This window comes from Heterostelium album, assembly GCF_000004825.1.
Source record: "Heterostelium album PN500 unplaced genomic scaffold PPL_scaffold12, whole genome shotgun sequence".
Lineage (NCBI taxonomy): Eukaryota > Evosea > Eumycetozoa > Acytosteliales > Acytosteliaceae > Heterostelium > Heterostelium album.
The window spans coordinates 14,668-40,068 of NW_008805074.1; the positions used below are offsets into that span (position 1 = coordinate 14,668).

Sequence of the window (25,401 nt, forward strand, 5' to 3'; positions counted from 1 at the left end):
TATAAATTTATGCTTTTTATTTGATCATCAAATTGTTTAGTTGTTATAATAATAATAATATCAATATAGTAGTAATAATAATTATAATATACAATAATAAATATGAATAGAGTATATAGATTCGATGCAAATGAAGTAACAAATATAAAGTTAGTGTGGTCATCAAATGATCTACTAGAGGATATCGAAAAATGTAAAAACAACAACAATAATAATAATGGTGATAATAATATTAATGAGAATGATGGAAATGATGAGAATTCAGGTGGAGTTGTAACATTCAATCCAGAGTTCTCTCATAAGATCTTCAAGGAAGAACAGATCATGGGTTATGAACCACTCACTCTCAATATCTATATGGGTGCAGGTTCACTCACAACCTACATCGATACCAACTACACCATACAATCAAAGAATATCACCAACGTAGAGCGACAACTACTCAAAGTCATGTCGAAATCAGATCCACCAAAATCAACTCTTGATTCATTTAAAGATGTAACTATCTAGCTATCTATTCATTATTAATAATGGTTGGTCGATCGATTGAATGTTTAATTAACATTACAATCACCACAATTTCTAAAATAGTATATCGAAGAGAAAGAGATTTCATTTAAACCACCAGGTGAACTTATTTATGAATTTAGTAGAGTCGATAGAGAGACCGGAGAGGAAAGACACTTTGAGATATACTTTGGAAAGATTATCGATCCAAACATTCTCAGATATCACGAGAAACTACAGTTGTTCGTACTTTGGTACATCGAAGGTGGATCCTACATTTTCACAGAGGACTCCAATTGGGATATATTCATGATGTTTGAGAAAAAGATGATTGACAGCACCAAACGATATGGAATCGTTGGATATACAACCATCTATAATTTCTATCATCATCCATCTACAAATAGATCTAGAATTAGGTAATGACAAAATCACTCAGTGACCATCTAGCTATGTATATATTTAGTCAATTTCATACTGATTCATTTTTTATTATTTCTAAATTGCAAACTCTCAGTCAATTCTTAGTTTTACCGCCATATCAAAGAATGGGACTTGGAAGTAAGTTTTTCATATTATTGGAAATATCCTTTAACTTTATTAACATGTTAAACTTCAAAAAATAATAATAGAACGATTATTAAATTCATTATATGATTATTATAAATCACATTCAAGTGTATATGGACCTGTTTATGATATTACTGTTGAAGATCCAGGAGAATACTTCATGTAAATAGTTTATTTGACTGAGAACAAACTTGGAATATTAATATTAATTAATTAATTCTTATAATAATTAATGTCTAGACTTTTAAGAAATTCAGTTGATCTTGAAAATGTTGTAAAATCTGGATTGTTAAAGGAGATTAGTGCAGAGTTTGATTTATCACAGAATCACAAGGCATTGTTTGAAAAGATAAGAAAGGAGTTGTTGATTACACCAGTACAATCAAAGACGGTGCTAGAGATCTATTTGCTGAGCAAGTTGATGAATAGACCTGCCAACGATCCACTCTACAAGCGATACAGAATCTTTATCAAAAAGAGACTGTACAAACAATTCTTTGGATCCGAGGAAGAAGCTGCTGCCGCTGGAAACACCGACAAGGAGGCAGCTGACACACCGGAGCGAAAGAAAGAGATGGAAGATGGTAAGAAGAAAGTGATCATCGATTTCTATGAACAATTGGAAAATGATTACACGCAAACCATTAATGCTAATCCTTTATTATCGACTGCTGCTGCTGCTGCTGCTTCCACTGTTACCGCTGGAAACAAATAATCAAAACAACATTTGTTAAAAAAAAATAAAGAAACTTTACACATATTATTATTATTATAAAAAAATAACCTATTTATTATTATTATTACTATTATATTATATTATTATTATTGTACTTTTGTAGTCTTAAAAGCCCAACCAATTAAAACACGATATAAAGTATGCATATATTTAACAATGAACTTTTGACGACGTCCACGACTTCCAAAGAAAGCCATGCTGATTTGTTTCTCAGCGAATTCGATATTGTCGATGATAACAGAGGGTGGTCCGTCTTTGCGTGAAGGAATGATACATTCTAAAATACAAAAGTAGTGGAGGATCGATCCTGCACCAACAAAGAGATGCCAGATGGCATGGTTGAAAGGTGTGGTCTCCCAGACGAGGAATCCAACGCCACTGGTGTAGGCGAGTCCACCGGACACCAACAACTTTAGTCCTTTTCTTGGCAAGTGGGTTATCAGGTCACGCAATCCCACCAGTGAAACCCATCCCATCAGCAGATAGAATCCGTTCGAAAAAAAGTCGGGAATGCTGTTGGCTCCGAGAATCATCTTGCTCATCACACCGATGAAACACATCAACCAGACCACCGAGAAGAGGATCCATCCGATCTTTACGACTTTGGGAACCTTCTTGGTTGGTGCTTGATGTTGTTGCTCTTTGGTGGTGTTATTGTGAATCAAATTGATCAGAGTCAGTGGCGTGTATGTACCTGCGATGAGCAAGTAGATGGCGCAGTGGTCGAGATCCTTAAAAAACAATCTATATTTTTCTAAATGTATAAATACTCCAACAGAGTGATATAATGATGAACAGAAATACATTGTCATCTAAAAATAGTTATATAATTTATAAAAATATCGAAATTAATCAACCAATCGATCGATCGATCGATCAAAAAAAATAAAAACAAAAAAATAAAAAAAGATATTTTTGTTTTTTTTTCGATTAGTAAAACACAATTTTTTGGGGTTACATTTGACCTGCCTGACTGCCACCATACAAAAAGACATGCGTTTTTGACACCTGTCTGTTTTGTATGTGCGCTCTTTGTCAATAATGTATGAGTATTATTAATAATACATACCAAAGAGATACCATATATTGAACAAGAAATGACATGCCAACGAGTTCCACGCATTCTGGCAACTGAAATCAAAAAGAAAACGGCGGGTATACAAAGGAACAATCCAATGGTGTGTGAAAGTGTATTCATGATCTCCTCAGAGAATGACTGAATCTCTGGATCAATCTCCTCTGGTAGAACCATGGTATCGTTGATTTGACTAGTCATGTTTCTACTTGTGTGTGTGTGTGTGTGTGTGTTGCTGTTGTTGTACTGCTACTATAATGATTTAACAAAGTTTTGATTTAATTTGATTAACTGATTGATTGATTGATTGATTTATTGTTATCGGCGATCAAAACTTGCTTATTTAGAAAATAAATAAATTAATTAATATAAATATTGATATTTGATATTATTGTGATATTGATATTTGATATTATTGTGATATTTGATATTATTATTGGTATTGAAAATAAAACAAAAAGAAAAATAAAGAATAAAAAAAAAAAAGAAAAAGTTGTGAAAAACTAAATAATGTTATTATAGTATAAGGTTATTATTTCGATAAGTTGAGTTTGTTGATATTGATTGACTGAGTTGAGTTGTTATTGTTTTGTTGACGAAGGAACCCACAAGCCCAATTATAAATGATGACTTTGGCAAATAAAATAAAACAAAATAAAACAAAATAAAAAAATAAAAATAAAAAAAACAAAAAGTAAAAAGTTAAAGAAAAAAAAAACAAAAAATAAGTAAATCAAAATAAAATCATGAAAATATAACTAATCGATTTCATGGGAACTTAACCTGATTTTTCTTTTCGATTTAAATATCCAAAAGTGCAAGTAAAAACAAAAAAAAAAAAGGTGAAACCCCCAGAGTTTGTGAGATATGTGTTTGCTAAAGTAAAGTTGTTGTTGTTCGCCATTTGTTTTTTTAAATTATTCATTATTATTAAAGTAGTTGTTGTAATTACAATGCGGCGGTGTACAGCACCCCCCACACACCGATATACTGCTGATTGACTGATTGATATATATTTTGTTTTTGTTTTTTTCGTGTTGGGTTTTTGTTTATTTTTATAACTTACAATTTATAAATTAAATTCCTAAAGGAAGAGGATTATAATTGATGATACAAGTTTGTGAATTTAAATAAATTATATAAATATTTAAAAGAAAATAAATAAATATATAATAAATATTGTAGATTAAAAACTATATTATTGTTATTTCTCTTTCTTGTTCTTGTTAAACTGTGTGGTGGGTGTGTGATGTTATTGGTTTGTTGTTTGTTGATCTGTCGGTACTTTTCTTGTCAAGATTTGTTTTGTGTATGTTCTTGTTTCTATGTTCTCGTTTCTATGTTCTCTGTTCAACTGTGTCTCGACTTGTTATATAAATCTTCACGAAATCAAACAAATTTAAAAGCAAATATTGTTATTATTGTTATTTTATAAATGAATATTTCCAATTGGTAGAGTGGTGGTAGTGAGATAAAAAAGAAAATATTATTATAATAATATATATTATTAATATGTTGTTTATTATATTTTTGTATTATTATTATTAATAAATAGTAGTGTTATATTATTTTTTTATTTTTGTTTTATTTGTTGTTATTATACTTTTACACATATAAAAATAAATAAAAAAAAGTAAACAGATAGATAAAAAAAAAGATAGACAATAAAAATATTTAATAAAAGTTTGTCATATCAAATGATTATGAACAAAAATTGGTGTTTGTTGTGGGGGTGGGTGTAGGAGGGTGGTTAGGAATTTTTTTTTCAACTTTCGCATTAATAATTTTTTAATTGAGAAATGGCGGTATCATTCTCATTACCATGTTGCGAAAAAAAGAAATCGAAACAAAAAAAAACATTAGTGTGGAAGTTTTTGTTTGTTGTCGGGTCGGGTAGGATCAAAAAAAAAAAAAACGAAGTAAAATTTTGATTTTTTTTTTATCAACTCTGGTAATTGGTCCTTCCTTCTCTGTCTTAGTTTGTAAAGACGACCTCTAAACTAAAAAAAAATGACAAGGAAATTTCAAAAAAAAATGAAAGCTGGTTACATTTGAAAATATCTATTGTCATGATCACAAGTATTGAAGAAAATATTAATAAAAAAACAGAATTAAGATCAAAATTCAAATAAAAAAATAAATATTTGTAATAATTACAAATTAATAATTATATTTCTAACAATAATTTCGATATAAGCAGTTTATTTCTACTTTTTTTGTTTGATTGATGCGGGGATGGATGTGGGGAGTAATATTTTTGTGGTTTTTTTTTTAGTTTTTTTTTTTTTATGGAGAACGAAAAAAAATATAATGTTGGGGCGATAAAATATTAATATTCATATTCGTTGATGGGAGATGATGGAGATCCATAGGGGACGTGGATGTCTTCTTCGGTGATCAGTTGATCCACTCTTGTAACGGAGCGGATTTCTCCGCGTTTGGCAAGTGGAGAGTGGCTACCCTTGCCACTGTTGAAGTGAGAACTACTTGGGGAGGGCAGTGGAAGTGATTTGGAGAATGTGAATTCTCCACTATTATTGAATTGACTGATGGTGTTGTTGTTGCTGTTATTGTTGAAGATTGAATCGTGTTCGGCCTTGAACCATGATGGCAGTGGAACAACTTGTTGTCCACCGGCGCTGCTAAAGAGCGATGATGACGAAGTCTGGAGTGGCGAGAGACGGTCGGCTCCGTTTGAGTCTTTGAGTGCGTTCCAAACGACTGGTTCCAATGTTTTCAATGTATTTCCCATCGATTCGAATTCGGGAATATTCAATTTTGGCAGTTGGATGAACGATGCTTCATTGTTGTTCGATTGGCTCAGTGGGGATGGAGAGGAGGAACGACGAGTCAAGTCGGCAGCAGCATTCTGAAGAGTTTGCAGTGGCGATGATTCGACATGATTTTTCCAGAGGTCGCTATTCGAAGAGTTCAATGAATTCGATTGGGATGGAACTGGACTGAAACAGAATGGTGCCATTATTTCATTGGATACAGAGAGCGGAGATGACGATGCGGACAATGATTGTGGAATTTGTTGTTGTTGAAGATGATGGTGATGATGAGATGGTGAAACTCTCACTGATTCGAATACCGGAGATGTCGATGGTACTGTAGAGATTGAAATCGATGGTTGTTGGTGGTGATGATGTTGGATGATTTGTACTGGTTGTTGGTGATGTTGTTGAGAAGCAGCGGTTGCAGCGGCAGCCAAAAAGCTGAAATTTGGTGTAACGATTGGTTGTGTGATCATGGGAGAAGAAATACTCTCAAGTTCGAATTGATTTTCGTTGATCTTTTGGTTGAGCAACTCTGCTTCTTTTTGTTTGATGGAAGATTTGATCGCCAAAATATTTGGATGCTTGATCAAGTAGGCCTTCTTCTTTTTCAAACTGTTAATCTCTTCCTTGATTCTATTCTCCTCATCAGAGTTCTTTGGAGTTGAATTTTCAAGGTTGGAAATCATTTTATCAATGGATTTGATCTATAATATAGAAAATTTTATTTATGAAATTAATAAATATATTCTTACTTAAAAAATTAATTAATAAAATATTTACCTTTCTATGTGGCCATCTTGGAATACCATTTTTACGACATATTTTCTTTAATACTGTGGCACAAACTCCGATTTCTTTGGCGACATCGTTTATTGGAAGGTGAAAATACTTGGAAAGGAATTGTAAATCAATTTCTTGTGAAAGAGGCATCTTTAATTGGAAGTAATTTAAAAATTAGAATCTAAATGTACTTAGATTTTTATCTCGAATAATGTATATATAAAAAATCGATTTGGATAAAGAAAGAAAAAAAATATGGAAGAGGATGGAAATAGGAAAAAAAAATTATAACTATGGACAAGAGGTATTGGAATAAAGTAACAATGAAATTGTATATATTATTGTTTAAAAAAATATATAATATATATTGCGTTGTGAAAAAAATATCGAAATTGGAAAAAAAATATATTACTATCGATTAATATTTGATTGATTTATGATTGTTATTATTATTATTATTTTATATACAAAATTGGAGAATGAGCAATGAATTGATTTTATTAAATTTACAAAAATTATTAATTATTATTGGTTTAGTAATTAATTATTGTACAACAAAAGGATTGATGTTTGATAATTGTTGTTGGAAAAAAAGATATTATTATTATTTAATTATAGTAGTTTGGGAGTGAAGTGAATTAATGCTAGAAATGTAAATGCATTTATGATATTATTTAACTGATTGATTGATTGATTGATTAACTATTGATATCTATTTTTATATATATATTATTTATTTATTATTTATTTATTTTATTTTATTTGTATAGGTATAACTATTATTTGTTTGCTTAATATTTCTTTGTTTGAAGGTGATTAGGAGATGTTGTTGGAATAAAACTAAACTAACTACTAAAAATGAAAAGCGAACTGTTTTGTTGTTTGGATAACAAATGTACAATGATGTCTTGACTAGAAAAAACAAACAATCCAAATTGATCACTACACAAGTAACCATAGCAACAACCCAGGAAGGAAAAAAATAACAAATTTAATAAAATAAAACAAAAAATACTATTATTGAAAAATTGCTAAATTAAATGAATCAAGTGGGGTGAAGATATGAGTGGCAGAGAAATTGCTAGTAGAATAGTGATGGCACAGCTCATGATGAAATTTTTAAATTCGATCATTTTTTTCACGCTTTTGGCTGGTTTTTTGTGAAAAGACAAATATAAAAATGGATGTGCGTGCAGAAGTGTCTGGGGGTGGGGGTGTGTCAGGTCACTCAACAACCACACATCACATTTATTTTAAAAATTAAAAAAAAAAGAAAAAGTCAAAAATAAAAAAAATAATATTTAAAATAATTAAAAAATGATGAACAAAAGATGTTTCGATAGCTGTTTGTTGGTACATTATTAAAAAAAAAACAAAAAATGAGGCTGTTTTGAGTGAGTAAGACAGAGATGCATCCTATAAGCCAGAGATGGAGTATTGTGATGGTTCATTCTTGTTTAGTTTTTTTGTTTATTTTTTGACTTGACAAAATTATTTTAATTGATGACGGTAGGCTGTGAACGGCTATTCATAAAGAGTTGTATGAACTCTAACCACCTACTTTTTCATTTTTTTGATGAGCTGATTCTTAATCATAGATGAAAAGAAGGAATGAAAATAAACAACCCACAACCACACCACACAACCTTCTAAACTAAAATCAACCAAAAAATAAAACAGTCACAAACAGAAAAAGTAAAAAAAACAAAAAAAACAAAAAAAATAGTAGAAAAAAATACAAAAGAATGTTACAAAAATAACACCAGAATTCTTTGGGATGGTCTGCATGACTGAAAGTGTTCATGCGATCTGGCATGGGGGTGTTGTTTTATATATAATCCCAAACTCGCAATGCACGTCAACGCACAACCATTTTATGATAAAAAGATTTTTTTGTTTAAAGTGTCATTTTTTTTGACAGTTAAAGGTCCATGACAAAATATAAACAAAAAAAAAAGTGATTTTTACAAAAATAAAATTTGATTTTTTGATTTTTTGATTTTTTCAAAAATTGTGGTTGCTTTGACTTGTCAAAGTCCAAGGTGGTTGGGGGTCAGAAAAAAAAAAAAAATTGAAAATAAAATAAAATACCAGAGAAATTGATTTTGTGAAGCATTTGAATTATTATGGTAAAACAAAAGGTGTGATAAAACATGATACCAAAAAGGTCACTCATGATTGTTGATAGTATGAGGTACCAAGAACTTGCCAAATCTCTCAATCTTGTTCCCAACATTGAGAAAACGATGTGGGGTTTTAGATTATTATTGGCAAACTAAGATTGGCAATATTTTTTTAAAAAAAGTTATCCGGGCAAATGGGATAATGAAATCCAAAACTTTTGGATTATCAATAACCAAAAAAATATTGAAGTTATGACAACATAAAGAATAATCACAAAAAAGTGTGATGGTGTGTTGGGATTAATAAGATACTAACCAACAAACTAATAATTGTTGTATCCTTTTTAGTTACTGAGAAAAATGATGATGATTGGTATAGTTAAAATAAAAATAAATAAGATTAAAACATTATTTATAATTTTTTGATGTCATTATAATAATTAAAAATGACATATTGCAATGATTTTGTTAAATCGTGGTTGGACAACAAAGCAAAGATATTATCTGGCGTGGGACCAGAAAACTGCAAAAAAATATCAAAAAATGCGAAAATAGATACTTCTTGTTTATGTGAAAAAAAAAGAACTTGAAAAGGAATGATCCTGCATTCAGTAGTTGACAAATGCAAAATGTTTGAAGATTGATTGTTGTCGACAATGATGGTGATCAGCAGAATTATCTTTTGACCATTAACAAAAAAAAAATAAAAAAAAAAATAACAGAACAATGATGATAGAAAGAAATATTTATAAAGAATAAAGATGATAGAATAGATAAGGAGCTTTCGAATATTTAATAAGTATTTACTTACTTTTTTTATTTAATCTGGGATATGTATTAAGGCTTTTAAGGGTGAAGGTGTTGATTTGATATAATTAATGTATGAAAAGAATTGCAACATAAAATGGGTCTTGACAGATTTTGTCAAATATAAAAATAATAATTAATGATTCAGTTGATTTAATTGAAGATAATTGAATAGGGAGTTGTTGTAATAGTTCAATATGTAATTATAACAAAATTGGAAATTAGAGTTGTAGATTAATGATTGATTGATTGACTGATTTGATTGTATTATTAATTGTTTTTGTTTTTTTTTTGTTTTAATTATTTATACAAATATTTAATGTTAATATATTTTTTTTATTAAATAACAACAATGAAAGTATGATTGATGTTGTTGGAATATTGGAAAGAAAAAGAGGGTGTCGAATGAAGTAAGAGGGTGGCGGAGGAGGCGATTGATGATTGAAATAGAAATTATGATTGAATGACTTTTTAAATTGGTGTTGCTTCAAAAAAGAATTTTATTGGACAAGTGTCAGGTGACAAATCTCTAAAAAATAAAATAAAATTAAATAGTTTTAAAAAATTAAATAATAATAAAATAAAATTAGTTATTTGTGTGTGTTGCTTTTTTCCCCACACCAATCAGCAAAGTGTCAGACAACAGAAAAAATGGGTTTTTTCAATTTTTATTTTTTTTTCAAAAATCTCAACCTATTCTCCAAGATGGCAGGGATACAGACTTCACATTTTATATCGAGTTTTGTAGAAAACACTGAATTCAAGAATTTTTTGACCCCATATACCATTTGAGGAAAACGATCTGGGGAATGAATAAAAAACAACCCCAATCTTGCAAAAACACGCCAAAATTGGATGGGTAACCAAAACGACCCGACTATCATTTATTTGAAGCAATCGTTTGAATGCATGATTGACTCCAAGGTCTGAAAATAACTGTTACCTTTTCGAAAAAATAAAATATTAATAATAATAAAATTTGACTTTCCAAGACTAACACAACAAAAAGTCCTAGGATTCAAAGGGTGGTAATCGGCTTTTGAGTACCCTTGATAAATTGAAAACTAAATTTGTAACCACCTACAAAATTATGTGTTTTTTTACAAAGTAAACAATTTTTTTTAAAACTCTTCATCAACGTTGAAGAATGTCATGTTTCTCATATTCATTATCGTTTGAGAGATCAGATTTGGGATCGACAGTTTAATAATTTTTTTATTAGCATCTGAATTCAAGTGCCCATATCCATACCAAGATTTTAAATCATTGCATTTCCCATGGGACGGATCCGTCAACGATATAAATTCCTAAATAAGAATATTGATAGAAGGTCACAACGAATTGATTTCTCAGGATAACAACACTCTAAAGGAAACAATTCAAAAACTTTGAAAGTATCGTATTCTCAATAGAGTGACCTTTAGAAAATCATTCATTCCTAAATACGCAGATCTACATCCTCATTGTTTTCCAATATTGAAGAGTTTGCTTACTGGCCAACTCATCTTCATCATAATTCAAATCAGGAGATGATCTACAGATCCCCAACGATTTTCTTTGGACTTTTGTCCTTTCAGTTTTAAAAGTTTACAATTCTTATCTTAGTTTTTTAGGTTGTTTTTTTTTAATAATATTTTTTAATAATAATTAATTAATTTATATAAAAGATAGATCTAAATTAATTTAAATATTTTATTTCCTATTTTAAAGAATTTTTTTTTTTTTTTGTTTTTTTTGTTATTTTTAATAATAAAAAAGATTCCTTCTATTAACACCTGATTTAACAGATGATGATTTTCAACATTGATTAGATGTTCTTAAACAAACCTATTACTTTAAATGATAAAAAAAATATTCTAGAATGAACATAAAATTGAAAAGACAATCCTTAAATATATATGATTATCGGGAATGAATCTGATTTTTCACGATTTGGTTCTTCTAATAACTAAAATAATAACATTCCTATTCTATTCAAAAAAAAAAAACCAAAAATGTTATCTTAAAAGATTAATTACTAATTTTTAAAGAAAAAAAAAATAGATAAAATAAAAAATAAGATTTTTTTTCAAGATCTATCTTGTTATTCTGTTGAACCTTTAGGATGACATTATTATTATTATTATTTGAATATATTGATTTGAATTATTTCATAAGTTGTACATTTTAAATGGTAATACATAAAAAAACTTGTATGTAATATAAGTTAAGAATATATATATTTTTAATTTTTCATTTTTTTTTGTTATGTTTAAAAATAGTCTACAATATTTATTCAATTAGATATCGTGGACATCTTGAATTGAATTTGATAGAGCAGTCAAAGAACGTACGATCTCATCTTGTGCACCCAATAAAACACCGACATTCAAGTCAGAGTCACCCAAAATCGAAACGATTACATTATTAACATTGAGATGGAATACTACTTTATCATCGAAATAACTAACAATACTCTTATTTTTACCTGCTCTTAATTTGCTTGCCTATATATATAATGAACATAAAAGATTACGATAATATTATTTAATTAGTAATCAAATTCTTTGAAATAGCTTAATAATAATAATATATAAATAAATAAACAAATAAACAAATAAAACAATCTAATCTGATCTGATCTAATAATAGTTGATATAGATGATAAATAAATTAATGTATAGTAAAAGTAATATTACATACTTGATCGGTTGCCAATGAGAAAGTTGATAAAAGTGAATTTTCAATTGCTTTTTCTTCCATAGTATTTGTGTCGATTGCTAAATTTAATAATAGAAATTATGAACAAATATTGTTGTTGTTGTCAATAAACTAAACTATATTGATGTGATGATCGATCATCACAATCATATTTTTGTAATAGATCTACTGAATTTCAATACCTTTGGCTAAAACAAAACCATCTCTATCTGCAACTATAACGGAAGTACCTGGGAATCTATTAAATTAATGGGTATATACATATATTAACAAACTGTTTATTCTTTTTTATCTTTAGAATTGCTATTACTACTACTACTGCTGCTTACCTATTAATAAGTTTTGAACAAAAAGCATTTAAGTCCTAAAGTTTATTTATGATGAGATAAGATAAGATTAGAGATTGTTTTAACATTAAAATTAACAATATATTCCTTATTTAATGACAATATAATGCTTACACTCATTTTATATTAAACTAACTAACTAATATATATTGATATTTATAATGAATAATAAAGTTGTTAACAATCAATAATCGACAATTAAAAATTTTTAGTAAAATTACTTTTTTTTTTTTTTTTTTTTTTAGGTTTGACCTGGTGAATGAAAAATAAGGAGGAAGTGAATAAAAATAAAACTATTTGATAGTTTGCAAAAATCAATTATTATTATTCTTTTATTATTGTATACATACATATTATTTATATTTATAAATATTATTATCTATTATTTTATTATTAGATATCTTAAATATTATTGATATTAAAGCCAACCAACCAACCAACCAACCAATAATGTCTATCAATCCAAATAAGAAAAAGCAAGACCTTGAAAGGTTAATGGCTAAATATTTCGATGAATATCAATCATTACAATTGTTAAGAAGTCAATTGAATGAAGCATTAAAAACTGTAAGTATATCAATTACTTATATTTTCTTAATCATTTGTTTTATTAATAATGGGATATGTATGATATTCATTTAGGGATATTTCTTAATGAGTAAATCAAGAATGTCAATGGGTTTGAAATCATTGGGACAACTTCAATATCCAGAGAATATGAAATCATCTGTATTAATTAAAAAGTAAGTGTATTTCAATCTGTATATAGATACAAAACACACAAACATCATTCATTTAGCTAACTGTTTTTTAAACAATAATCTTAGACCAATAGATTCAGATTGTTATATAGATTTAACCAAAGATTGTTATACAGTTCAAACTAAAGAAGAGATACAACAGAATCATAATAATAATAATCATAGCCAACATCACAAACAACAACAACAACAGACACCTCAAGTTCTGCAGGACGACGACGAAGAAGACAATGTGTCGCCTTTCAGTCAGTACAATGGAACTTCATCGAATACAACTGCATCGTCAAAGACTGCCACCACCGCCAAAAAAATAGAAGAAGACTCTCAAACAAGAAAGAGAGCAACAGCAACAACAGAAAAGTCCGACAATAATAATAATAGCAGCAATGGTAATAAGAGTAATGGTGGAATGATGAAATCAACCTCGATGAATAGAATCGAACAACTACTGGATTCTGCAACACTGACAGAGAGTTTCACTAGCAACGGAAACAACGGAAGAAAACACATCGATACTGCCGATCACACCACATCGGACGACGAGTACGACGACTTCAGTAGTGACGACTACAGCGACGACGACAAGGACAGAGTCAGCCAGAAGATGGTTTCACTCACCAATCGTGTCAAGCGACAAAAGAAGAAATCACTCAAAGCCAATCCAATCTACTGGTTCGGATTCCTCACACCCACCACACTCAAACAATCACAATCACAATTCAACCAAGGTAAGAAGAAGAAGAAGAATTAAATTCATAATGTAACTCATGCATTCATGCATTAAACAACAAACAAACAAACAAATAACCGAAGAATCAAAAAAGAAGTTTCCACAACACACACACACGCGCTCACACCCCGCTAAAAGATTTTTTTTTACCAGGTGTCATTTTTTTTAATGACTCACTTTTAAAAAAAACATAATAATATCTATTTCACAAAAATATGCCAACTATCAACACAATCCAATCCCATTCCAGCAAAGCATTATTATCGAGATTATATCCACAATTGTTAATGCTATGATAATTACTGATTACTAATTCCGATTACTTTTTTTTTTTTTTTACTTCATATACTTGTAGCTGTCACATTATCTATAGAAATATCAAACAAATTGGCAAGAATGGACGCAATTCAAAATAGATATTTCGAGATTAGTCAAATGAATTGATGAATATGTAATAGGTCATTATATAATCATGTGAATGAATGATTGTTTTATCTATCCAATACAACAAAAACAACAATATATCTTTCAACACCAAATATTACTTCGCAATAATACATCATTATTGTAATTATACTTAAATAAACGTCTGTTTGACGGTTAAATAGTGATGATGTTTAAATCTAACATCATTTTTTATCCCATCTTCCAAAGGTATTCTTACTTAGCTTGACTCAATATTATATTATGTATTATTGTATACTTGTATTTAGATAATTATGTGTTTGATTTTATATTCTTTATAAATTTTAATTTATTTTTAAAATTTTGAACTTCTCTTTGTTTTAAAAAAGGTTTACTATATATTATTGTTAAGTTATTATTATTATATTTGTTTTAATTAATTAAATGATGATGAGTTGTTGGATGTCAAGATTTCGATGCAATCGGCAAAACTGTGATGGGTTTACGTAAGGCTTCTTCAATCATCATACTTCCATCTTCGAATTTATCGTCACCATACCAAAAGACAGTGAAATGCTCGTCGGCTCTGAATGAACCTTGGCAACGTTGGAAGTACCATGGGTTAAGTGGGTTGTTGTTTCTGGAACGCCAGTACAACTTGTCGATGTCTCTCTGAAGGATTCTCCAGATCAAGTCACCCAAACCCAAACCTTGTGCCGATTTCTGTACGCAGAACTTACAGAGATATGGGATGTAGTCTGGCTTTTTGAAGGTGACAATGGCACAACCGTTGTACTGACCGTCAGCCGAGACACAGAGATACAACTTGTAGAGATTCTCGTTGAGGTAGTCAAAGTAGTCTTCAGAGAGTGCACGACCAAAGCTGTCCTCGATGAGGATTCTCAGTCTTGGCATATCGACTTGGTTCAAGGTTTTGGCGTCAAACACCAACACCTTGTTGTCTTGGCACTTCTTTATGACGGTACCATTGGCGAGACGTGGGAACAGCAATTGATGAGTGATATTCTCGATCGATGTTACGACGAGCGTGGTGGAAGCAGGCAGGTTATCTACGATTCTCTTCATCTGCTTGAGTTGTACTCTACGACGGTCGGTAGTGTGCTCGGCTTCCATCAAACGATGGTAGTCTTCGTCGAGATAGACAGTTGGGATTGCCTTGTGGTCAAAGTCGAGAATACCACCGTCGTTACAAGCAAAGATAATCTTGTAGGGCTGGATACGCTTGGCAAGCTCGAAAGTGGTGACGTCAGAGTTGATTGGAATCTCAAGACCGTCAGTAGTTTCGGCGACAGAGTCCCAGATTGGAATCTTACCCTTCTCGAGTGCCTGGGTGAGAAGGTCGTAGTCGAAGCTGTCGATCTTCATGGTGAGACCACCGTTTGGAACGGTGCCGGTCTTTCCAAACTCGAGTTCCTCTTCAGAGAGGGTGTCGTTGTCGGTTTGCTCAATGATTGGCTCGATCTCACAGATATCCGGAGTGAGAACAGAACTGCCGACACCGTTCTTCTTGATAGCTTCTTTCAGCTTGGCGGAACGGTCTCTACGCTCTTCAATGACCTGAGTGCATGGGAGACGGGCAATGTCGTTGAGTCCACCGTGAATGACGATGGGGAGCAGACCAAACTTGTACATGAAACAGAGGGAAGCAGCGGCTTGGTCGATACCGTACTGGGTTTCCAGGATTCTACGACTGATCTTGACGATAGCAATCTTTCTTGGCGCACTACCACTAAAGTTTTGTAGCCAGTTGCGAACGTCTTTGATGTCTTTGACGGAACGAAGGAAGTCTTCAAACTCACGACGGCTCTGGAGGTTGGCTTCAAAGAGCATTTGGTCTTCCGAGGTTTGGTAGAGAGCAGCCTCAGAGTTGACACGACGAATCTCAGAGATGGAACGTTGTGCCTGACATGGATCCGATGTGAATCCACAGACCGAGTCGGAGCGAGGACGGTTGAGTTGACCAGATGATGGGACGGTGAGAAGATTGCCGGCACTGAGAGCCAATGAGTGGTTCTGTTGTTCCCATTTAGCGAGATGGTGGTGTTTGAGGAGTTGTTCAGGATTATCTACAAGATTCTCAGAGCTAGTGTGGACACGGTTGAGAGCCTTTGGCACGGCAAGCTTCATGTCAGTATCTGGTGTTGATGTATTATGAAGATGAGCTTCTCCAGAGGCAAAAGTGTCTGGTGTAGGAGAAGAAGGTGTAAGCTGAAGAATTGGCATTGAGCTAGGAGAAGGAAGTGTTCCTTGTCCATCGTCTTTTTCTTCTTTGATTTTGTCAAACTCCTCTTCAAGCTGGGTGAGTGAAGAGGAGGAAGAAGCTCCATCATTATTATTGTTGTTTTTGTTTTCTTCTTTCTTTTGTAATTGTGTTAGATCTTCAGTTGAAGATGATTTAATCGATGGTAATGATGGTGAGTTGTTTTTGGATGAAACTCCGTTGATACTTAAAGATTTAGAGTGTTTCTTCTTTTTTAATTTTCTTTTCTTCTACAAAAAAATTAAATAATAAAGATATTTAGTTATTATTATTATTGTTGTTGTTAGTTGAAAAGTGTTGCTCTTTACTTACTTTTAATTTTGAATAGGTTTGTTCAGGATTGATACTTCTTCCTTTAGCTTTGAGGAGTTCAAGTTGAATCCAGGCGAAAAGAGTCAAGAGTTTTTCAATCAAGAAAAATGGAAGGAAGGAGATGATAAAAATGAGAAACTTGTAAAAGATACCAGAGAATGTGAGAATATTTATAGCGTCGTCATCAGGTTCGACTTGGTTCGGATGGTGTGAGGAGACAGAGTGTGTCGAAGAGTTTGGATGTAGTTGTTTGTGACGTGCGGACTGGAGAATATGTTGACCAGCTTTGAATTGAGAGATTTGAGGGTAGTGATGATTCTTTCCACCGTTGTGTGGTGAATGATTATTAATGTTACTATTATTGCTACTACTACTATTGTTATTGTTATGGTTCGTGTTGTGATTGTTTGGGTTGTGGTTGCTGTGATTGCTACTATTTGGTTGTTTAGGAGAATGAAAAACAGTGGTCATCATGTAAAGTAACAAGTTTAGGAGGAGGCTGTCGGTTAGTCCACTCGATGATCCAATCGGATAATCTTTTTCAAAGTGTTTTCTACTATTACTACTATTAGTTCCTTTAATACTACTATTATAGCAAACGCTGGTATATCTTGCAGCAGTCAAGTATCCACCACTCTGGACACTATGAAACAATGTACAAGAGTGTAACTGAAAGTTAAAGTTTACTTTCCTTCTATTTTTATTATTATGATTATTATTAAATAACATGTTAATATTAAATTTGTATATTTTTTAAGTGAAAATAAAGAAAGAATATTGTTTTTTATTATTATTTTAAAGTGTAGAGGAAGATATCAGGTTGTTTAAACAACTATAATAATAACAACAATAATAGCATAATAAACGATAAAAACTCTTTGAATTAAATAAATATTCAGTACTAAACAGCATTATTATTATTATTGAGATGATTGTAATATAATAATTTTTAGGCTGATGGTGATGCGTGTGGTATTTAAATCTTTTTGGTATTGGAGAACGAACGAGATGAAAAATGAGATGAGAAGAGATGGATTATTGCTATTGGTTGTTGAAGATAATGTGATTTCGAATGAAATCGACAGGATAGATATTAAACTTAATCTTGCAAGGTGTGTGCGAATAATATTATTGAATCTTGTCAAATCAATTTGTAAATTGAAGGAGAACAGACAAAACGAAAAACTTCGATGAGATGCATAGGATTTTCAAAAATGAAACGTTGTATTTTGTGGACTACAAATTAAGATGAAGTCGAATATCTAAGATTTTGATATAGGTTTATAGTAAAATTTAAAAATGTATATTGTTGTTATTTCCATAAACGAATCATAGGGAATTTCAAATTTAGTTTTTAGTTTTTTAGTTTGTTGTTTTTTCTTCTTATTGTTTTGTTGTTATTGTTATTTTTTTTTTTTTTGTTTTAAATTTTAATAGTAATTTCGACCTACTTTAATCTGTTTAATAATAATAATTTTCCGAAACTTTAGTTTGTTTGGATTTGGTTGTTTTGATACTCGAATCTTATAGATGTTGATGATATTTCATGTTATTGTTTTAAACAACAAAACAAAAAAAAAAAACAATAACAAAATAACAATAATGCAATACTATTAAGATAATATTAATTTTTTTGTTTTTTTTTTTTTTGTTATTATTATTATTTTGTTGTTGTTTGTGTTTTGTTGTTTTTTTTGTTTTGTTTTTAGGTATTTAGTTTTCGAGATATAAAGACTATGTTATTGTATATAGCTGTGTATTGCTGAGTCGATAGAAGGTGAGGCAATATTAAGTGATTTTGTGAGTAAAGTAGTACTTTCGTTTTTTTTTTTTTTGTTTTGCTAATGAATGAGATCTCTCACCACCACTAACAATAACAACAAGGTGCAATTACCTTTAAAAGTAAAAAAAGATAACACGATAAAAATAAATTATTATTTTTTTTTCAATTTCGTTTAAAATTCACACATTTCCGACGAAGAGGGTGAATAGATAGATGTTAACAATTGTTCACCACACAATACAATAATAATAAAACAAAAAATTAAAAAATAATAAAATAATAATTAAGATAATAACATTGCTTGTGTAAATGTATCTTTTTTACCACCAGCACCACCACTTTTACTGTCAATCTACTTATTATAATTTTATCGATCTAATAAATACACTTATACAATCTTTGTAAGGTATGATTGTTATTGTTATTGTTATTGTTGTTGTATTTATATTGATGTATTTCTTGTCAAAGTGAAAATAAGACTTTGAGATGTTTGTAACTGTGATTAAAATGACAATAGTTTGTTGTTTGTTTGATTGTCTGATTCATATGACTGTCTTCTCACAACTCTATTGCTTATTGTTGTTATGTTGTTTGATCTTTTGCTATAAATATACTTTTTAAAAGAATATCGATAATTGTTCTTTACTTTTTATACTTTGTACTGAGTTATATATATATATATATTCCGACAATTAAATAAAATTCTGTTGTTCTGTCTTTTTTCTTTTTCTGATTTTAAAAATTAAACTACTACTAAAGTATTATTGTCTTAATTCTAAAAAAAACTAGCTTAACTATATCTATATACAAAATAAACAAACAATAATAAAAAAATAACTAAACTAAAACTATTATTATTTCCAATTAAGTTTTGATTATTGTGAGAACCATCTCTTTTGTCTTAAATGAATGGTCTCAGTTATTATTTAATTAAATATTTATATTTGTGCAAGTTATTATTAACCACAATTCACCAATTCGAGATGATTGGGGCGTCACTGCCTTTTTTTTTTTATTTCTTGTGAATTGAATTAAATTGAACTGAATTGAAATGGTTCAAAGAAGTGTGAAAAAAAAACAGATATTTACCTGGTTATAAAACGCACACAATGATACAATATCAATTTTAATAATTGATTGTAACATGAATTCTTCACTGATTTTGTTCGCGAGAATAGGTGAAAAAAAAAAAAATTATTTAAAAAATAAAAAAAAAATCAAAATAAAACGAATAAAAATTATAAAAAAAGAAATTTAATGGTTTTTATGCACACCCTTTGGTGAGACCAAGCGAAAGGTTTTTAGTTTGATTGTTTTCACAGCATACCTCTCACTTTTTGACTTCATTTCGTTTGAAAACATCGAATCGATTAAATTTGGAGGGAATTGTTTCTAATAATAAGTTTGTTATCTATTTATCTAAACAAATACTATAATTATGTGTTCATTGTATTTTTATTATAAATATTATTACTATATATTAAACTTGTAAATATTTATATAATTGTAATTTATAGTTTAGTTAAAGTTGTTTCTTGATCTCATTTATTTATTTTATTAATGAATCTCTCTTTATCATTTCATTTTATGAATAAATCTATTACTTTCTTTTAAAATAAAAATAATAAATTTTAATGGCTATCAAAAAAAAAACAGTGGTATTTTACACTTTATCATGAACAACATACTATTGGCATTAGTAACCTGAATAAATATATTTGTTGGTGGGTGTTATTTGTTTTTATCGTGGTGGGATACAATGAAGATCATATGATAGAATGATTACCACAAAAATGAATCATTTTTTTTTACTATATTTGTGATTACATTGCGCAGTTATACATAAACAAATTAAACTATGTAATACTAACATTAAAAATAATAATAATAATTTTGCTAAAGAAAAAAAATATACAAATAAACAGAAAAAGAAAGATTGGTATTTATTAATTTTATATTTGGAGTTTATTCTATTGAATCAAGTGTAGGTGTGCTGCTTGAAAGATTTGTTAAGATAAATACCTTGTGACAATGTTTTCAAAGTTAGCCTCTATTCTTTTAAGAATCAGTAGCTTTTGAATTAATTTAAAAAGACTCGGATTCTATTGAATCAAGTGTAGGTGTTGTAGTATTTTCAAAAGTTTCACAATGCTCTTTTATACCAATCTTTCGTCTATTACACTTAAAGATTTAAATAATGTTTAGATGACGATATTCTCAAATTAGTGATTCTTAATCACTAGGTCATGACATACTTCTCCGCTCATATTGAACATTCGAATTGAACATTTGTTGATATGGAATGAGCTGACAGATTTATAATAAGCTGAAGAGATCTTTCTGTTTGACTTAAATACATATTATATAAAGTTGATTTTAATGTAATATATGTATAATTGTATTTTAATTTGATAGTTATTATAATTTTTTTGTTTTGTTATTCTTAACATTAAATTATAAACTTAAGTATAGCAAATAAACGAATGCTTTAATAGAAGAGTTGGATATAACATACTAGTCGACTTTAAAACTATGTTGAGTTCATTCTTCGATTATGTTATCATACCGATTCGAATAGATTTAAAATCAACTCTACATAAGTAATGAATTTTGAAATCCCGTTTTAAAGAATTTAATTAATGTGTTAGAGAGAAACATAAAAAACAATCGGTTAATCAAAACAAAAAAAAACAAAATGACACCAAGACCTATTTCCGATTTAAGTCGGCTTTTTTTAAATTGAAAAAAAAAAAATAAAATGAAAAAATTCAAAACAATTCGCGGCTTCGGACCCAAATAATAATAATAACCATCCTGTTGTATACAACAATATAATTTCGAATCAAATCGTCGAAACCAGAAACAAGACAAACAAACCAACAAACAAAAAATAAAAACAACAAACCAACAACCCAAATAAAAAACAGTCATATGTAAGTTTTCATTTTTTCTTTTTCTTTTTCTTTTTTTCTCTATATTATTGTTTTTGATCAAATAAATAATATCTATAAATATATAACAATACATTTTTTATAACAATATAATATAACGGTTTCTTTATCTTATTCAATCAGATAGATAGATAGATTAGTAAGTAAATAAATAGGTTTTCAATCTTCTTTTCTGTTGTCGGTTTTTTTTTTTTTTTTTTTAATAACCCTTCGTTTTTTTTTTTTGAACACAAATGATATCAACTACATTTTTTAACCCCTAATAATACTCGCAAGCGAGTCAACACCAAAATTATATATATATACTCAATCTATTTCTATTTAACAAACTTTTTAGTTTACTTTTATATCTATCTATTGTTATAATATTATTTGTTTATTTATTATTAGTAATAAGATATTAATATTATAATTATAGTTTTTTTTTTTTTAATATATATACTTATACAGACAGAATTATAAAAATGGCAAAAGATGATATGGAATTATATTTGAATGGTGAAAACGAAAATGTTTGTTTTGACGAAGACGAAATGGACGAGCCAAAAGAAAAATGTGGTGTTTTTGGTATTTTCGCACCAGAGTTGGACGTTTCGCGTATAACATTCTTTGCTATGGTTGCTCTGCAACATCGTGGTCAAGAGAGTTGTGGTATTGCTACATATGACTCTAACTACTCAGTGCACGTCGAGACTGGAATGGGTTTGGTCAACCAGGTGTTCACAGAGACCAACTTGAAGCCACTCAAGGGACGTATGGCCGTCGGTCACACCCGTTACTCGACCGCCGGAAAATCGACAATCAACAACGCACAGCCCGTCATCGTCCAGACATTGCACGGACAGGTCGGTATCGTACAGAACGGAAACTTGACTACCGCTCGTTCACTGCGTAACGAGTTGTTGCAAGCCGGTGTCGGATTCTTCAAGGATTCCGACGTCGAGATCATCACACAGCTGCTCGCCGCCAATCCACCAGGCGTTCAACAGCCAGACTCTGGAAATGGCAGCGGTGCTAACAAAGCAAATTGGGAGAGTAGAATCAGCTATTTCATGAGCAAGGCAGAGGGTGCCTATTCGCTCTGTTTGATGACACCGAACGCGCTCTACGGTGTTCGTGACTACTTGGGATTGCGTCCACTTTGTATTGGTGCCATCGACGTGCCAAGCAAGGACGACCCCAACGTCACCATTCCACGTTATGTGATCGCGTCAGAGTCGTGCGCCATCAACACCATCGGTGGTAGATACATCCGTGAGGTGCGTCCAGGAGAAATCATCAAGATCGACGAGAACGGTATGGATTCCTTCATGGGTCGTAAGCCAGCTGACGTCTCAGCACACTGTGTATTCGAATATGTGTATTTCGCACGTCCAGATTCACTGTTGGAAGATCAATTGATCCACTCCGTTCGTCAGAGAATGGGAGAGCAATTGGCACGTGAATCACCACCACCAACTCCCAACTCACCACAAGACATTGAAACCATCGTCATCGGTGTGCCAGACTCCTCACTTCCAGCGGCCATTGGTTACGCAAAACAATCGGGACTGGCATACAGCGAGGGTCTAACCAAGAATCGTTATATCCACCGTACATTCATTCAGCCAACTGACCATCTTCGTCAGCAAGGTATCAAACTTAAATTCAACCCACTCACAGAAAATATCAAAGGAAAGCGTATCGTATTGATTGACGATTCAATCGTTCGTGGAAATACTATAAAGTAAGTTAATAATTATTTGGTTACATTAACAATTGTTAACTAATCATATCAATTATCATCATTATTATTTATTTATCTTAGGGCATTGATTAAATTGATAAGAAGTGCAGGTGCAGTTGAAATTCATGTTAGAATTTCTTCACCACCAGTTTTACATCCATGTTATATGGGTATCGATATGGCTACACACGAACAACTCATTGGATATAATAAATCATTGAAGGAGGTTTGTGATTATATAGGTGCTGAATCACTGCAGTATTTGACATACGAAGGTATGATGAAGGCTGTCCAAGCCGGAAAGAAAAAGACACAATCAGCACCAATCACCATCCAAACCGAACAACCATCAGAACCCTCACAACCAATCACATCACCAACACTTTCCGCCGACACTAATCAATCAATGCAAACATGTCTGAATGGTACCATCAAAAAGTCCACAGACGGTTATTGTTCCGCCTGTTTCACTGCCGACTATCCATTGGCCGTCGACTTTTAAATGAAATAAACTGATTATTAACTTTAACAAATAAATAAATCAACTTTATTGACTAATTAAAATGAAAGTATACTTTAAAAATTAATAAATTTAAGTGATAACTCCTTTGTATTCAAAAATATTAAATATTTCTATTCAAATAACTAAATTGAAACCATTATTGATATCCGAATATAGAATAAATCAAAAATTATTTGTGGACTCCTATCTTAATTAACTATTAATATGTTTGAATTATCTAAATATTGAAAAAATAAATATTTATATTTTGAATATAAAAAAAGTAAATAAATATACAAAAGATCGTGAATATGTCAAACTTCAAAGATAAAGGTAACTATTACATTATTGTTTTTTAGTTTTAATAAGCTCAAACCAATAATCATTTTAATAGATCCCAAAGAGTGGAGTATCAGTGAGACAAAGGCTTGGTTGGAAAACTTCAAGTGGAATTACGAAGAAGGCACCGTGTTTGACTTCAGTGCTTCACTTAACACCAAGGGATTCATACTTTGAGGCTCGAATATGAAGAATTTGAAAAGAAATCACCTTTGTTTCAGACTGTATTATGATCTGCAAACTCATATTGAACGACATGAGAAAGGTATAGCTCTTCTTAAATAAATAGTAAATAAATCAACTTTATTGACTGATGAATATCAAAGAATTTAATTAATTTTTTTGATTTTTTCTAAATTAAATTAAGTTTAATTCAATTAATAAAATCAATGGTGAAAATAATTAATTATATTAATCATTTTTTATTAAAAGATTTGTTGACTAAGAATAGAAAGAAGGGAATTAAAAGGAATAATAAATTATCTATTATTCCTTGCAATAGATAAGACAGTCACTAAATTGAGCGCTGATTATTTTGTTGGAAATACCATAGATGGACATGTAGAACGATTATGTCCATAGTTCTGACAGTTACTACATTGAACAGTACCATTTCTTGGACATGTAGTGGCATTGTGTCCATTTAAACCACACACTGAGCAACCCATTTTTGATTTTCTAGAGAGGAATTAAAAAGTTAGTATTGACTAAAACAAAATATGTCTTTTTTTATTATAATTATATATATTTGTGGAACAACTTACAATTTAAGTTTATATTTATAAATATTGATGAATTATTAATTGTTGGCAATAAAGAAAAATGGAATTCAAAGGGTTGATGTTCATTATTTAAATCGGTTCTAGATGAGAAAAAAAACAAAAAATAAATTAAAATAAATATTTTTTGGTGATACTCTTTGATAAAACCCAATAAATCAAATCTAGCCTCTGGATTCACAAAAAAAATTTTAACAATTGTTAAAAAACTAGGTGTATTCAGTTTGGTTACTGTGGAAAGTTAATTACCAATAAAAAAACAAGACTTATGTTGTTTTTTTCAATAGAATATCTGATTTTTCATTTTTTAGATTGAGCAAACTCTTTTGATTTTGTTAGGTAAAGATTGATTCATCATATAATTAACTATGATTTAAATTGTTTTTTTAAAAAAAAAAAAAGATATG

General features: G+C 30.3%; 10 protein-coding genes across 10 annotated transcripts; 5 read left to right on the top strand and 5 right to left on the bottom strand.

Moving 5' to 3' along the window:
* Positions 1-102: 102 nt before the first annotated feature.
* PPL_09971 (histone acetyltransferase type B catalytic subunit) lies at positions 103-1,792 on the top strand (the record flags this gene model as incomplete). The annotated part of the gene is made up of 5 exons (XM_020580758.1): positions 103-498; positions 592-926; positions 974-1,068; positions 1,140-1,239; positions 1,318-1,792. The coding sequence occupies 5 exons, from the start codon at positions 103-105 to the stop codon at positions 1,790-1,792; spliced, it is 1,401 nt and encodes a 466-aa protein (XP_020428343.1).
* A 107-nt stretch (positions 1,793-1,899) lies between these two features.
* On the bottom strand, positions 1,900-3,089 carry PPL_09972 (PAQR family membrane homeostasis protein; the record flags this gene model as incomplete). Its single annotated transcript, XM_020580759.1, has 3 exons — positions 1,900-2,231; positions 2,508-2,625; positions 2,883-3,089. The coding sequence occupies 3 exons, from the start codon at positions 3,087-3,089 to the stop codon at positions 1,900-1,902; spliced, it is 657 nt and encodes a 218-aa protein (XP_020428344.1).
* A 2,128-nt stretch (positions 3,090-5,217) lies between these two features.
* PPL_09973 (RWP-RK domain-containing protein) lies at positions 5,218-6,598 on the bottom strand (the record flags this gene model as incomplete). Its single annotated transcript, XM_020580760.1, has 2 exons — positions 5,218-6,372; positions 6,449-6,598. 2 exons carry the CDS (start codon positions 6,596-6,598, stop codon positions 5,218-5,220), a joined length of 1,305 nt encoding a protein of 434 aa, XP_020428345.1.
* A 2,003-nt stretch (positions 6,599-8,601) lies between these two features.
* Positions 8,602-10,689, top strand: PPL_09974 (uncharacterized protein; the record flags this gene model as incomplete). The annotated part of the gene is made up of 2 exons (XM_020580761.1): positions 8,602-8,635; positions 10,601-10,689. The coding sequence occupies 2 exons, from the start codon at positions 8,602-8,604 to the stop codon at positions 10,687-10,689; spliced, it is 123 nt and encodes a 40-aa protein (XP_020428346.1).
* A 968-nt stretch (positions 10,690-11,657) lies between these two features.
* On the bottom strand, positions 11,658-12,545 carry PPL_09975 (uncharacterized protein; the record flags this gene model as incomplete). Its single annotated transcript, XM_020580762.1, has 5 exons — positions 11,658-11,864; positions 12,061-12,137; positions 12,261-12,316; positions 12,408-12,442; positions 12,540-12,545. The coding sequence occupies 5 exons, from the start codon at positions 12,543-12,545 to the stop codon at positions 11,658-11,660; spliced, it is 381 nt and encodes a 126-aa protein (XP_020428347.1).
* Positions 12,546-12,875: 330 nt separating this feature from the next.
* On the top strand, positions 12,876-13,937 carry PPL_09976 (uncharacterized protein; the record flags this gene model as incomplete). The annotated part of the gene is made up of 3 exons (XM_020580763.1): positions 12,876-12,992; positions 13,068-13,168; positions 13,253-13,937. The coding sequence occupies 3 exons, from the start codon at positions 12,876-12,878 to the stop codon at positions 13,935-13,937; spliced, it is 903 nt and encodes a 300-aa protein (XP_020428348.1).
* Positions 13,938-14,786: 849 nt separating this feature from the next.
* Positions 14,787-17,643, bottom strand: argB (acetylglutamate kinase; the record flags this gene model as incomplete). The annotated part of the gene is made up of 2 exons (XM_020580764.1): positions 14,787-16,832; positions 16,915-17,643. The coding sequence occupies 2 exons, from the start codon at positions 17,641-17,643 to the stop codon at positions 14,787-14,789; spliced, it is 2,775 nt and encodes a 924-aa protein (XP_020428349.1).
* A 1,561-nt stretch (positions 17,644-19,204) lies between these two features.
* Positions 19,205-20,891, top strand: PPL_09978 (uncharacterized protein; the record flags this gene model as incomplete). The annotated part of the gene is made up of 2 exons (XM_020580765.1): positions 19,205-19,220; positions 20,791-20,891. The coding sequence occupies 2 exons, from the start codon at positions 19,205-19,207 to the stop codon at positions 20,889-20,891; spliced, it is 117 nt and encodes a 38-aa protein (XP_020428350.1).
* A 1,221-nt stretch (positions 20,892-22,112) lies between these two features.
* Positions 22,113-23,876, top strand: purF (amidophosphoribosyltransferase; the record flags this gene model as incomplete). The annotated part of the gene is made up of 2 exons (XM_020580766.1): positions 22,113-23,374; positions 23,456-23,876. The coding sequence occupies 2 exons, from the start codon at positions 22,113-22,115 to the stop codon at positions 23,874-23,876; spliced, it is 1,683 nt and encodes a 560-aa protein (XP_020428351.1).
* Positions 23,877-24,432: 556 nt separating this feature from the next.
* PPL_09980 (uncharacterized protein) lies at positions 24,433-24,883 on the bottom strand (the record flags this gene model as incomplete). The annotated part of the gene is made up of 2 exons (XM_020580767.1): positions 24,433-24,491; positions 24,811-24,883. The coding sequence occupies 2 exons, from the start codon at positions 24,881-24,883 to the stop codon at positions 24,433-24,435; spliced, it is 132 nt and encodes a 43-aa protein (XP_020428352.1).
* Positions 24,884-25,401: the final 518 nt, after the last annotated feature.